At 41.8% G+C, this 13,147-nt stretch overlaps 3 protein-coding genes across 6 annotated transcripts in view; 2 read left to right on the forward strand and 1 right to left on the reverse strand.

The window, feature by feature from the left end:
* The first annotated feature begins 1,064 nt into the window (after positions 1–1,064).
* LOC103396636 (cyclin-Y-like) lies at positions 1,065–5,768 on the forward strand. Its single transcript, XM_017042251.2, has 11 exons — positions 1,065–1,589; positions 2,041–2,204; positions 3,208–3,279; positions 3,414–3,453; positions 3,699–3,794; positions 3,922–3,957; positions 4,050–4,107; positions 4,252–4,371; positions 4,653–4,819; positions 5,170–5,332; positions 5,502–5,768. The coding sequence occupies exons 2-11, from the start codon at positions 2,051–2,053 to the stop codon at positions 5,616–5,618; spliced, it is 1,023 nt and encodes a 340-aa protein (XP_016897740.1). The 5' UTR covers positions 1,065–1,589; positions 2,041–2,050; the 3' UTR covers positions 5,619–5,768.
* Positions 5,623–9,554, forward strand: LOC103396653 (gap junction delta-4 protein-like). Of its 4 annotated transcripts, XM_025066184.1 has the most exons (5): positions 5,623–5,763; positions 5,841–5,936; positions 6,044–6,132; positions 7,374–7,718; positions 7,972–9,554. In XM_025066184.1, the coding sequence occupies exons 4-5, from the start codon at positions 7,664–7,666 to the stop codon at positions 9,009–9,011; spliced, it is 1,095 nt and encodes a 364-aa protein (XP_024921952.1). In that variant the 5' UTR covers positions 5,623–5,763; positions 5,841–5,936; positions 6,044–6,132; positions 7,374–7,663; the 3' UTR covers positions 9,012–9,554. The 4 variants fall into 4 exon arrangements, with proteins under 4 accessions (XP_024921952.1, XP_024921953.1, XP_024921954.1 ...); XM_025066185.1 differs by lacking the exon at positions 5,623–5,763 and having other exon boundaries at positions 5,907–6,132; positions 7,374–7,424; positions 7,491–7,718; XM_025066186.1 differs by lacking the exon at positions 5,623–5,763 and having other exon boundaries at positions 5,907–6,132; positions 7,374–7,424; positions 7,495–7,718.
* A 1,047-nt stretch (positions 9,555–10,601) lies between these two features.
* LOC103396637 (frizzled-8-like) overlaps positions 10,602–13,147 on the reverse strand; it is a 4,152-nt gene continuing 1,606 nt past the window's right edge. Inside the window, exon 2 of the mRNA XM_008334794.3 lies at positions 10,602–12,717. Within this exon, the coding sequence (XP_008333016.1) occupies positions 11,452–12,717 (1,266 nt within the window). The 3' untranslated portion in view covers positions 10,602–11,451. The remainder of the gene's footprint in view (positions 12,718–13,147) is intronic.

Consider the following 13,147-nt stretch of genomic DNA (forward strand, 5'->3'; position numbering starts at 1 on the left):
TGTAGTTTTTTCTGACTGTAAATACATAAAACAGCGACTATAAATGATGGCTGTCTCCCAGTGACGTCTCTGTAACAGAATAAAAGTTTGATATCAGCTTTTCAGTGAATTTAGAATTTTTTTTCTTGATTCATGCCAGCTGGTGTTATGTTGATGTTCCCTCACTAATACACCAGTGTTACAGCTGCTCCTGCATCCCTCCTGATGTAAAATAATTCACTATATTTCAGGACAGCTGTGCTGAGAATTGGCCGTGGAGCGACTCTACGTTCTCCAGATTAGTCATACGATCTCTTCAGATCCCAGTTTAACTGCGGGCCTTCCTCCAACTCACTCAGTCTGCAATTATTCTGTTTAACTGTGCTGTTCCTGACAGTAAATTTCAGTTTCCATGGCAATAACCTAACAGAGCAGAGACACCAAATAGACTCAGGACCAGACATTTACAGACGAGAAGAAAGACAGTGGGCTTCGCCTCAATGCATAATATCTGTGGGCATTATGTATCTCGCTTTTCTTTTTTTTTCCTCTGTCACTCTCACTCTCTCTTCCCTCCCCCATCACACATATGTGTGTGTGTCTGTGTTTGTGTGTGTGTACAAACTTGTGTTTGATTGGCTGGTCAGATATTCACCATGGTAACTAAACCAGTGAACTAATAGATGGGAGACTCACACACATAATCGCCTGTGTTTGCATTGGTGAGAGGACACAATTTAAACAACAATAACGCAAAACAAAGCATATCTAAAGACGGTGTGTGCAAACAATAAATAATAAATATTAATAAAATAAAAATGTCTCTTAGTAATTACACTATGGGTCTGGATCACGGTTAAATGATGATTTGATTTAATTTAATTTAATTTAGACAGGCTACTGTGGGCAATAGGATACGTTAAAAGGACAACAAAACCTAACGCCCACACACACCGAAAAAGGACCTACCTATTTCCTGGTTTTAGACCAATCACTGTCTTGCTAGCTTGAGTGCGCATTTCCATAGGTTACTGCCGGACAGACCCACACTAGATGTTCACGGAACTCGGTAATTTCCTATATTGCCGTAGCAAGACATGACACAGCAAAACGCAGCCTAACGCGCCGTTACATTAGGAATAACTTGATAAAAAAATATGACAAATGTGTGTTTCTAATCACAAGTACAGGTTAATTATTTATAGAACCATACTGGTATTTTTTAAAAATATATTTAGAAAAACAAAACTTGTGACGCTCCAGCATATAGGTGGCGGTAATTGATCCGATGGCTCGTTTGTTAACTGTGACAAAACCAAAAGGGAGAAATTTAAGCATCCTCCCACAGATGTCGCTGCATCTCCCTGACATCCAGCCACAACAAGACGTCCTCATATCTGCGCACTGCTCTCCTCCGCTCAGAGCAGGACGTGTCTTCACTGTAATGTTCGAGAAGCTTCGTCGTTTACATTCAGGGAGGCTGCTTTAAAGTGACTTTAACTTGTGTCGGACAGGCTTCATCCAGGACGATGCGCTCTATGTGTACGCTCGTAATGTCTGTGGCTCAGTGGAAACTGTGGTGGTGACCAAGTTGGACCGCCTGCCTCCAGGTACAGTTGGACAACTTTATATTGAAATACCTTACATTAATAAACCTTTAACAGTTACAGTTACACAAAGCGCGTGTTTAGTTCAGGGTCTGTGTGTAGATTGAAGGACTAAAAACGGAGTATTTTTAGGTATAAAAAGGTAAATATTGATGCTTGCTAACGGTTTTATTTAAGTTTTTAAAGGTGTGTCTGTGACCAAGCAAATGGGGGAATCATTTGCAATTGTGAAATGTTGTATTAAAAATTATTTTACAAGATAAAGTTGAGTGTAATGTGGTTGGAAAAAAAATCTTTATAAAGACACTGGTTTCACGAAGAAATATTCAACAGATTCTGACTCAGAGTGTGCAGCTGCATGCTAACACACAGCAACCTGATGTCAATTAGCATTAGCCCTTTATGTGTGTGGATATTACTGCTACATATTAATTTTTTTAAATTTGGCCTACAGTGAGGAGAAGATGGGGGGCGCGACCTCCTGCTGCTTTTGTGTCAGCCCCAAGATAAGCAGAAACCCTCACTCTAGACTGGACTCTTACCACCAGGGGTCAGACCTGAGCAGAGAGGACACTGACTATTACCTGCAGCACATCAGCGACAGAGAAAATGCTGATGGTTAGTAACATTTTTCATTGTTAAAGTCTTTATTTGGACATTTAATGATCCAAAAATATAAAAGAATACGTACTACTCACTGTGAAAAAAAAAACAAGTTTTGCGCTTAAACGTATCCAGAATCATTGAAATATATGTGTGAAATGTATACTGTGTCTAATGAAGAGCATCATCTGACTGGAGGGAAACACTTTCAGCTTTGTCAAAGAGAGGTGGGTCATATGATGTCTTTGTCTCTCTGTCTCACTTCAGCCTTCCTCCTCCAGGCAGTGTACTCTTCTGCATAATTGGTCCTCAGTGACATTGAACCGTGCAGTAGTTAGGCTAAGGCAATAGTAAATGGAGTGAGTGTGGAAAAGAAAAATTACCTCATAATTATGTACATGTTTATGCGTTTGTTGTCACTGCTGCTTTTAGATATAGATATTTTTCATTTTATTTTATGTATCTATTTTATTTTTATACTTTTTGTGATTGTTTTTTTCTGCTGGTTAAAGGTCAAGTTGTTTGACACATTTTTCAGATTGTTTTCGCCCATTAAATAACCATTTAATTGAACCGAAACAAGAGAAAATACTTTTTTATATTACAAAAACAATAAGCTCACCCCAATAATTCATGAGCAAGTGATGACAGAAACAGCCGTGTTGAAAATACTGCGACTACACAGTCATCAGCAGTTAATGAATAATGTAGGCAGACAGGGAGGCCTGCCAGCTGATGGGTTAGCTAGGCTTCTTCTGTTTCTAAAGTTTACTTCAGGTTGTTAATATCACATATCCAAACCTGACACTGGCGGCCACCGCTGTGCATTCTGGGATTTCCTGTAGAGACTGCGGAGCCAGTGAATCGAATCAATTCAGATTCTTATAGAACTTTAAAAGTGAGTCAGCTGTCCAAATGTTGTTAGCCTGAAGCAGAGATAATGTTGTTCTGTGGTCCTACACACACACACACACACACACATTCACACACGTATTCACAGGTTTTGTGTTTTTGACAGAGCTCACTATGGAGTTCAATCCATCGGACCACCCCAGGACCAGCACCATATTCCTCACTAAATCCCAGCATGGTGAGTAGATTTGTGATGATGTGGTTCAATACTTATTTATTCCAACTTTCCACCAACTGTTTATCTTCCTACAATGATGCTGGTGGAAGTTTGACAAAGTTCTATTAACAAAGTTGTTTTTCATTCATTTCCAGGGCACAACAGGAGAAAGAGTCTGATGATCAACTATGTAAGTCACTTCTGAGAGCACTTTTTCCTCTTAAATGTTTGAACCCTTTTTTTTTATTTTATTTAGGTTGGTGACTGAGCCGAATGTGACTTCACAGCGTTAAATTTGTGATGAAAACTTTTGTTGTAGTTATAGTTATTGTAGTTATTTGTCTTGTGCTACATTGAAGTTCAAACTAGCAAAATCAGGAATCAAACCTCTGACCCTCCACCCCCACCTCTGTGTGTGTGTGTGTGTGTGTGTATGTGTCGATTGGTCGACTGAGTCGGAAGTACAGTTCCTGCTCCACCATCTTTCTGGACAACAACACCGTCAGCCAGCCCAACCTCAAATACACTGTCAAGTGGTGAGTGGTTGAACCCTGTACACAATTACAACCATTTATACTCATGTTCACACCTGTGGTGTGAATTTAGTGTGAATACAGGACTTGTCCATTGAACTTTGCTCTGACTTTCACTCCTTCTCTACAGTGTAGCACTGGCCATTTACTACCATATAAAGAACAGGTGTGGATTTCTTTTTTGTTTTCAACATCCAGGGTTTTTAATCAGTCATTAAAATAAAGAGAAGTGATTGACGTTGTTTGTTTTTCTCGCAGACACAACGATGGAGGAATACTGCTGGATATATTTGACGAGAAGCTCCACCCACTCTCTGTAAGATCAGAATATTTTATCTTCCTTAACTGTATTATTTATTTATTGTCAGCGACCCTAAAACACACTTACAAATACAATTGGTTTATTCTTTTAATCTCCTCTGTGTTAAAGTTTAGCCACGTCTTTGTTCCTTTTTCCTAGAAGTCGGGAGTTCCGCCCGACTACGACCAGCAGGACCCAGAAAAACGACAGATCTATCGTTTTGTCAGGACTCTGTTCAGCGCTGCTCAGCTCACCGCTGAGTGTGCCATCGTCACACTGGTGAGGTGACTCCCTGATGATGATGATGACGATGATGACGATGATGACGATGATGATGATGATGATGATGATGATGATGATGATGATGATGATGATCCTTTAGATTCAGAATAAAATACATCTGAAGGTCACCAAAATAGTTTGAGGTTGTCCTAGGTCAGGGGTTTTCAACCTGTGGCTCCTGGGCCTCATTCAGCCTCTTTGTAATGACCAGGACTAAAGCCAATCAGCCAGTCTAATTGGTTGTTCCAGGGTCTTCTTAAACCCCTGTTGTCCTGCAGGTCTACGTGGAGAGACTGCTGACCTATGCTGAGATTGACATCTGTCCAGGAAACTGGAAGAGAATTGTTCTGGGCGCCATCCTGCTGGCCTCCAAGGTCTGGGACGACCAGGCCGTCTGGAATGTGGACTACTGCCAGATCCTGAAGAACATCACTGTAGAAGACATGTAGGTCAAAGGTCAAAGGCACCACAGACCTACAAGGTTCAGGGTCTGGTGATTTAAAACTGCTGGAGATTTAAATGTATATATATATAAATTCCAGATGAATGTTTGTGGGAGTAATAAATATTTATAAAATATATGAATTAATTTATGTGGAGATATTATAAGATTAATTATGCCTTGATGTTATCTATGTGGAGATATAAGATTAATTATGCCTTGATGTTATGATGATTCTTTTTGTTTGTGTTTTTTTCCTCCTGATCCTCCTGCAGTACCTCGTTCAACCACTGTCTTTATTTCTAGGAACCGATCACTTGAGTATTGTCTTTACTGCGTCTCATCTTCCTCAGGAACGAGCTGGAACGTTATTTCCTGGAGCTGCTGCAGTTCAACATCAACGTGCCGTCCAGTGTCTACGCCAAGTATTACTTTGACCTGCGGTCGCTTTCTGAGTCCAACAACCTCAGTGGACCACTCGAGCTGCTCAGCAGGGACAAGGCCCAGAAACTTGAGGTCGGGAACCATCATTCGTCTTCGACACTTTTTTTCCCTTTATTTATTTATTTTATTTTTGTCAGTATGTATTTATGGACTTCAATTTGGGCAAAAGTTACGATGTTAATTATCTCTGTATGATCTGGCTGTGTAATTGTTTTATTTTACTCCTGTGTTCACTCTTCAGGCCATGTCCAGGTTATGTGATGACAAATACAAAGATCTACGCAGAGCAGCCAGGAAACGCTCCGCCAGCGTGGACGGCCTGTGTGGAATCGCCTGGGTTCCTGCGATTCTCTCCTGACCTACAGTATTACACACAGCACTGCCTTCGTCTGAACACTGGAGACAACCACTGTTCTCTCTCAGGATTTCAGCACATCACCTCTCTGGTGAAATGAAAGGATTTCTAAGTTACCTTGTTGCTGCCACGGTGCCTTGATTCAACGGTAAATGAGAAAAAAAAAAGAAAGTTGGACCATGAAGAGTTTTGATGTCTGCCAGAATTTTGCATTTCCTTTTCTAGATTTCTCCGTTCTCCAGGTTCTGAGACCTGGAGCATGCTGTTTTATGTGGAGCCTTTCAAAAGACCAATTTCAAGGACTGTTGCAAAGCTGTGGAAGTAAGAATGTTGTTTTATTTCCTTTTGGAAATGTAAAAGTTGTGTCAGCAGTATTTTGTTTGGTGAAGATTTAAAGGTTCACGAACTCTGTTATGTTCCTTCCTCAGGTTTGCTTCTTCATGTTTTAATCCCCATTTGGGTTAAAACCTGAAAAACTGAGACCTTAACTAGCGAGCACTGGGGCAAACACCAGCAGGTATCAAGAAGCTTAGCTTAGCTTTGTCTTTACTTATTCTGTCAGTTGTTAATCTCATGTGTTTGTAGTCAGAAGGTAACAGCAGTGCCGACAGATTTTCTCCTCCTCTGAACATAATCAGCATCTTCATGGCCAAAGAATTTTGGCATTTTCTCATCCATACAGCATGTGCTGTCAGTTAGTGTCCACACGGTGGCAGCAGAGGTAGAGTTTTTGTTGTTTGCACGTTCTCTGTCCATAACTACAAAACCCTGGATGACTGGATTTTGATCATTTAAGTTTAGTCACGCGTTTGTCTTCACCACAGTACAACAACTGGAATCGTTTTGCTACCTCTGCCACTTTTTGATTCTCTATTTGAAATGTAAATACGTCTCGTCCATGTTGTGGACAGTTGGAAGTATTTTACTTTTGTATATTTTGTCTGCTTTGTGAGCCTCAACCCCCTTACTCCCCCCCATGTCTAAGCTAAGTTATTTGTGGGTTGGTTTTTTTTTTCATCATTTGGCAGAACCCTAACGTGAATTAATATTTTTATTTCGCCTGTACAGCACAAGTGTACCTTTAATTTAAAGCTAAAATATTCGTGTACTTTTGTATCATTATTTGTTAGGGTCTGCAAAATAAAATAATGCTAAAAGAAGCCAAGCTAGTGATTGTAAGCTAAATCCTCGCAATGCTTAGTTGAATAACTGCATAGGAAGTATTTTGAAATAAATACAATATATTAGACTCGTTAATGAATCGGTCTCCTTTACTGTGCTTATGTTATACTGTAACTACATGGCCTCATAACCACTAATAACAACTCTAACTCTAACAATCAACTCTAATGTCTTAATCTACATGAAGAATACCAGCGCTCCTGAAGAGCAGTTTTTCAGTTGATCCCATTAATGTCCGCTAGAGGGCAACAAAGTAAAACCTGCGCTTTCTCCCTCTCGTTTTACTACGTATATACATCCATATCCTGTATATAGTTATAAAGTTCGGAACTTTAAGAAGAGCAGAGGAATTCCAGTGAACATACTGTATTAAAAATATTTCTTCACATTTTCACGATTCTGAACGTGCAGTGAAAAGATTTGTTCTTTGTATAATTCCTAATTTGAGAAGTGAAATGTAAGTAATTAACTCAGTTTTGCTTCAATATAACAAGATCTCCATTAACAGTTAATTTAACTGTTTTAAGCAATTTTTTTTCATTGTCTTGAATTAACCAGTTATTTAATATTTTTCAGTTAAAAGTGTGTCAACAACACCTTAAACAAACAGGAAGTCTCTTTAATAAGGTAAGGCTCATTCTTGCAGCATCGACATCACTTTGATTGACATGTGCAATGACTACAAACTTCCAGTTAGTGTGACCTGGACCTTGTCATCCCAACAATGCTTTGATGGCCGCCTGGTAAGAATAGCTTCCTGCACGGAGCATGAGAGGTGACTGTTTTTATTGTGACGAGCTGTGGAAGACACAGCAGTCAGGTTGTAGCTGCGCTGAAGAAGACAACAACCCAGTCCACTGGAAACAATGGGAGCAACCAATCTCCTCTTCATCACCTTAAGTCAGAGTGTGCCTTTTACTGGTAAGTGGAAATTATATGGATGTATCCTGTTTATATTCCTTGTGGACAACTACCCATGTAAAGGTATTCAATACTTACACCACAGTACCACCACAAATGTGTTCCAAAAAGGAACCCTTTTTTTTTCTTTAATGTTTTATTAAATCAGGTTCGTGTTGGTTCTGTGTCAGACAGTTCACAGTTTTGCTTAAAAAGTTTAACAATTTTAACAATCATCCTGGGACAGTTCGTGACGTTCTTCTCATCACTGCAGGTAAAACCTGGTGGGTGTTGATGCTGTTCTTGCGCCTGTTGGTGGAGCTGCTGGCTGGCTTCACCCTCTTCAGTGACGAGCAGGAGAGATTCATCTGTAACACCATCCAACCAGGCTGCTCCAACGTGTGTTTTGACGTCTTTTCCCCGGTGTCCCTGCTCCGTCTCTGGTTGTTGCACCTCATCCTCCTCTGTCTACCACATGTGCTATTTGCAACCTACGTCATGCATAAGCTAATGCAGCTACACAGGAGCCACAGAGGTTCTCCTGAGAACACTGGAGAGCTGTCCTTAACCAAGACCCATCTTCACGCCCCGTCACAGGAGTGGACGTCACCAGGCTTCCACTGCTCGTACCTGCTCGTAGTATTTGTACGTCTACTTGTGGAGATGGCCTTCGGTGCAAGTCAGTTTTTTCTGTTCGGTTTGTCTGTCCCAAAGAGTTTCCTCTGTTACGAAGCCCCCTGCACGTCAGGGGTGGAATGCTACGTCTCCAAACCGACCGAAAAGACGTTGATGCTCAACTTCACGCTGGGTGTCACCTTCCTGTCTATTCTGGTGAGTCTGGTCGACATGGTGACCTCCATGAAGGCCATGGTGAGATGGAGGAGGAAGCGGGAGTGGCTGACGCAGGAGATCAGCAAAGGAGAGCAGAACAGCATGTTTACCACCGCGACCGACGACAACGACGGCCTGTTAAGTAGGAGAATGAGCCCAGGTGTGAGTTCAGGTGATGAAAAACTACACCATCCAAATAACCAGTCTAATACCAGTGGCCCGGCACTGAAGTCTACTGGATCCACCAATGAGAAGACACAAGAAAATGTCTCTCCTCCGCCGTCTCCCCTGAGTCCAGCGCCAACTCCCTTTGTCCTTCACAGACACATGAAACCTCCACTGTACCCTCGCCCAGACTGCAGACCACCACCACTGAACCTGAGGGTCCCAACTCCCCCTGGTGTCAGACAGCTGGACCAGAGCAGCCCAGTGGGAACCAGTTCAGACAGTAGTGACTCACAGGACAAGAGGGCGTGGGTGTAGTGGAGGAAACACGCCGTGCTGCCATCACTACTAGGGTTTTACAATGGAACACATAGAATACTCTTTTTTTTTTTTTTTGGGGGGGGGGGGGGTTGTTCTTAAAATTCTGGTGATTTCTTCAGATAGTAGGACATTTCTTAAGACTTTGTGTGCACTGAAACGCCTGCTTATACATTTACAAATAAATATAGAACATATTATTAATTCAAAGAGGTGTAGGGGGAGGTGTATGGTCCAGGTCTGTTGTAGAGTGGACGTCTGTGTGTCCAGGTCACCTCTGTCCCTAAACCAAACTCAGTGTGACCTTGATAACACCATGTGTCATGGAGCTCAGCTGTTGTCTGGATTATTGAGTGGCGGCAACAATAGACTAACTGACCCGACCCCTGGCGTCTTACATGCCTGCTGGACAAACCCAGCCTTGACCTGCGTCCACACCTCACTGTCTTGTTTGTTGGTTGTTTTTTGAAGTTTATTCTGTATTTTTTAAAGTTAGACTTAGCTGTTTTTTGTTTAAAATCCAGTTTCCGATGCAACTGAAACGTTTCATCATCAAAACAGCCTCTAAACAAAGTGCAAAAAAGTCTGTTTTGATGATGAAACGTTTCAGTTGCATCGGAAACTGAATTTTTAACAAAAAACAGCTAAGACTAATGTTGATTATAGAAGAATATTACAGAATAAACGTAAACAACCCACCCACAAAACCTCCACTGCTGATGTTTCAGTATTTATTTTTTAAAATGTTGATTTTTAAAATGCAGAATTTAATCATTTCTCATCGAGTCGAGAGTAGCACGTATCTTACTGACCTCTAGTGGTCATTTTGAGTACATCAGACCGGAAGATAACTGAATTGCAGAGTAAGAAGCAAATAAACAAATAATATTAACATTTTATCAGTTGGAGTTTTGTGATAACAATTATCTTGAAATATACATTATATTGGTAAATTATATCAGGTTTTTATAACAAAAAATGTAGCTCGAACTACAAAATAAAATGGAAACTTGCATTAATAAGGTAAAAATGTTAAGTTCATTCGGAATCTTTAAGATTAGTTTGGCCACTGGAAAGTGACAGCATTACGTTTTTTGACGCTGTGGCAAGGGTTTGTGGGTAATTTTTCGTTCGTGTGTTAGTCGGTCAGTCATTCTCTTCTCCACTTTCTCTTATTTATTTTTTAAAGTTTTTAAAGACGGTGTAATGTAATTATGTACATTTATTTTATGATTAAATTATTAACCAAATAATGACGTCATTATAAAAATAACTTAGACTTCTGGTGGTAAATACATTTATAAATTTATACCCAATGGAAAATGCCGAGATAAGGTTAAAAAAACGGAGGCATGTGCACCGCAGTACAAAGGCCTCCAAAACTTTAAAATATGTTATAATTTATAATTACGACTTAACAATAGTTTAATAAAAAAAAAATAGGAAAACGGTTTGTTTACAATTTTAATTATTCATTATTTCACCCAGTATTTGTGGTCATTTTGAACAATAATTTAGAAATAAAAAAATGTTAGAGATAATTATCAGGATACACAAATAAATATTTGATAAATATCTATTTTATTTTCCAAAAAAAAAACTTTCAGTCAAAATCAGTTGATACATACAATATTTACAATTGTGTAAAAAAATCAATGTAAACATTTACACATTTCTATAAACCAATATTTATATAAATACAGTTTGTTACACTCGTGTGTGACCCATGTGTGAGGCAGTGTTAATGACGTCATTTTAATGAGTGAACGCGGGTTTGTAAAAAGTCAGTTTTTCAGGTTTACAGACAGACGACTGGTGTTTTAGTAGTTCATACAGATGTTAATATGGAAGTAGAGGTTCGAATCACCTGAAGACATTGTCTCCACTAACTTATACCAGGAAAGTGATGGTTAACAATAATGATGTTTTAACAGCAGGCTCGGAATATAACTACAAATATATTGAGGCAGTTTTGTGTCATAACATAAGTTAGGTCGCATTTTGATAATGACAAGATTAAATGTGTCTTAATGGATCTGTATAAATATATATAAATAAATAAATGTATATGCAATATATAGTATAAATAGTACTAGTAATGTATATAGTAATAGTATTTATATTGATATAGTTATTATACTTCAAATATACAGTACACATATATATTTCTGTATGTACTGTAATGTGCCTTGTAGAAACTGTTTATATTAACATACTCTTTGAGAAGCACATTATAGTTGACATAGGAAAATACATGTTTTACATATATTTTATCTAGTATAGTCCGCACACATGTATTTACGACCATATATATTTCATAGTAAATCTCGGATTATTAAAACGCGTCATAACTTATTTAACAATGACACAAAACTCCACAATAGTTTCTGCAAGATTGACCAAAATTTAAATACTTTCGTGTGTTTTACAGTGTGGATGATCAAACCCTTGACAGTGGCATCTGCTTAGGGAAGGACACCGAGCTCCCGGTGCCGGACCTCCAGGTCAGTCCAGTGTTTACGTCGCTGTACATGGATCCCACTGAGGTTTTGTTGCTCCAACAGCACCGTGTGGAAAAGTTCCTCCAGGACTCCACCGTCTTCCCGGACCAGATCCATGCCCCTGATGTGATCCCAACCAGGAGACACATTAAGTACTTGAGCATGAACACGGCGTAGTCCGGTTTCTGGCGGCTCGTGTCCGTCTCGCACGTGCAGTTGTGCGTAATTTCCCACATCTGCCGGTTGTGTTGCTCGTAGAAGTAACACGCCACTATGACCGTGGCCGGGACCGTGTACAGCACTGTGAAGATGCCGATTCGGATCATGAGCCTCTCCAGTTTGTCAGTCTTGGTGCCACCTTGTTTGATGATGACGCTCCTGATCCTGAAGAGCGACACGAAGCCGGCCAGCAGGAACATGGTGCCAATGAACAGGTAGAGGACCAGAGGTGCCAGGACAAAACCACGCAGGTTGTCCAGGTTCTGGTTCCCCACGTAGCATATCCCGGCCACAGAGTCGCCGTCGACGGAACTTAGAGCCAAAGCTGCTATGGACTTCATGCTGGGGATGAGCCAAGCGGCCAGGTGAAAGTACTGCGCGTAACTGGCGATGGCTTCGTTTCCCCACTTCATACCAGCGGCCAGGAACCAGGTGAGGGACAGGATCACCCACCAGATGGAGCTGGCCATGCCGAAGAAGTAGATGAGCAGGAAGACGATGGTGCAGAGTGCCGGACCCGTGGTTTCGTAGTGGATGTGCCCCGCGCCGTTGCACGCCACCTCCTGGTGCCCGGCGATCAGCCTGACGATGTATCCGACCGACACGAACATGTAACACGCAGAGAGGAAGATGATGGGCCGCTCCGGGTATTTAAACCTGTCCATGTCGATGAGAAATGTCGCCACTGTAGCGAAGGTGGAGATGAAGCACAGCAGGGACCAGAGGCCGATCCATAACGCAGTGAACGTCCTCTCCTCCTGCGTAAAGTAGGGGTTGTGGCACGGCATGGCACAGTTCAGGATCTGGCCCGTCTTCACGCGGTTGCGCAGCGGGTGCGCGTCACTGGTCACCCGGACCATGGGCTCACGACAGAAGCAGCCCGGCTCACACTGAGAGGGGGCCGCCGGTTTGTTCTGACCAGGGAGGCCGCGGCCGTAACCGCTTTTTCTCCTTGTGTTGAACGGCTTCAGGGGTCGATTTGTCGGCTTTGCCACCGCGACTGACGCAGCAGTGGACTGGCTCCTGTTGTAGTCCATGCACAGGGTATCCCGGTCGCCCTGCTCGGGCAGCAGGTCGCACCTCATCCGATCCGGCCAAGGAAAGCCGTATTGCCGCATCAGAGGCGCACAGCCCGCCTTGGCGCGCTCACACACGCTCCTGCACGGGGGCAGTGGTTTCTTGTAGTCCTCCAGGCAGATCGGCGTGTACATGCTGCACAGGAAGAAGCGCAAGTCCGCCGAGCACTTTATCTCCACAAGGGGCCAAAACTGGTGCACCTCCAGACCAGCCTCGTCCTGCGTGTCGTGGTTAAATTGATTGGGCATGTAGGTGGAGTTGTAACCAATTCCCTTGCACAAGGGCACAGTGATCTCCTGGCACTTCAGCTCCTTGGCTGCCGCGCAGCGCGTTGTTTGG

Source organism: Cynoglossus semilaevis, chromosome 20 (assembly GCF_000523025.1).
Source record: "Cynoglossus semilaevis isolate Cse_v1.0 chromosome 20, Cse_v1.0, whole genome shotgun sequence".
NCBI lineage: Eukaryota > Metazoa > Chordata > Actinopteri > Pleuronectiformes > Cynoglossidae > Cynoglossus > Cynoglossus semilaevis.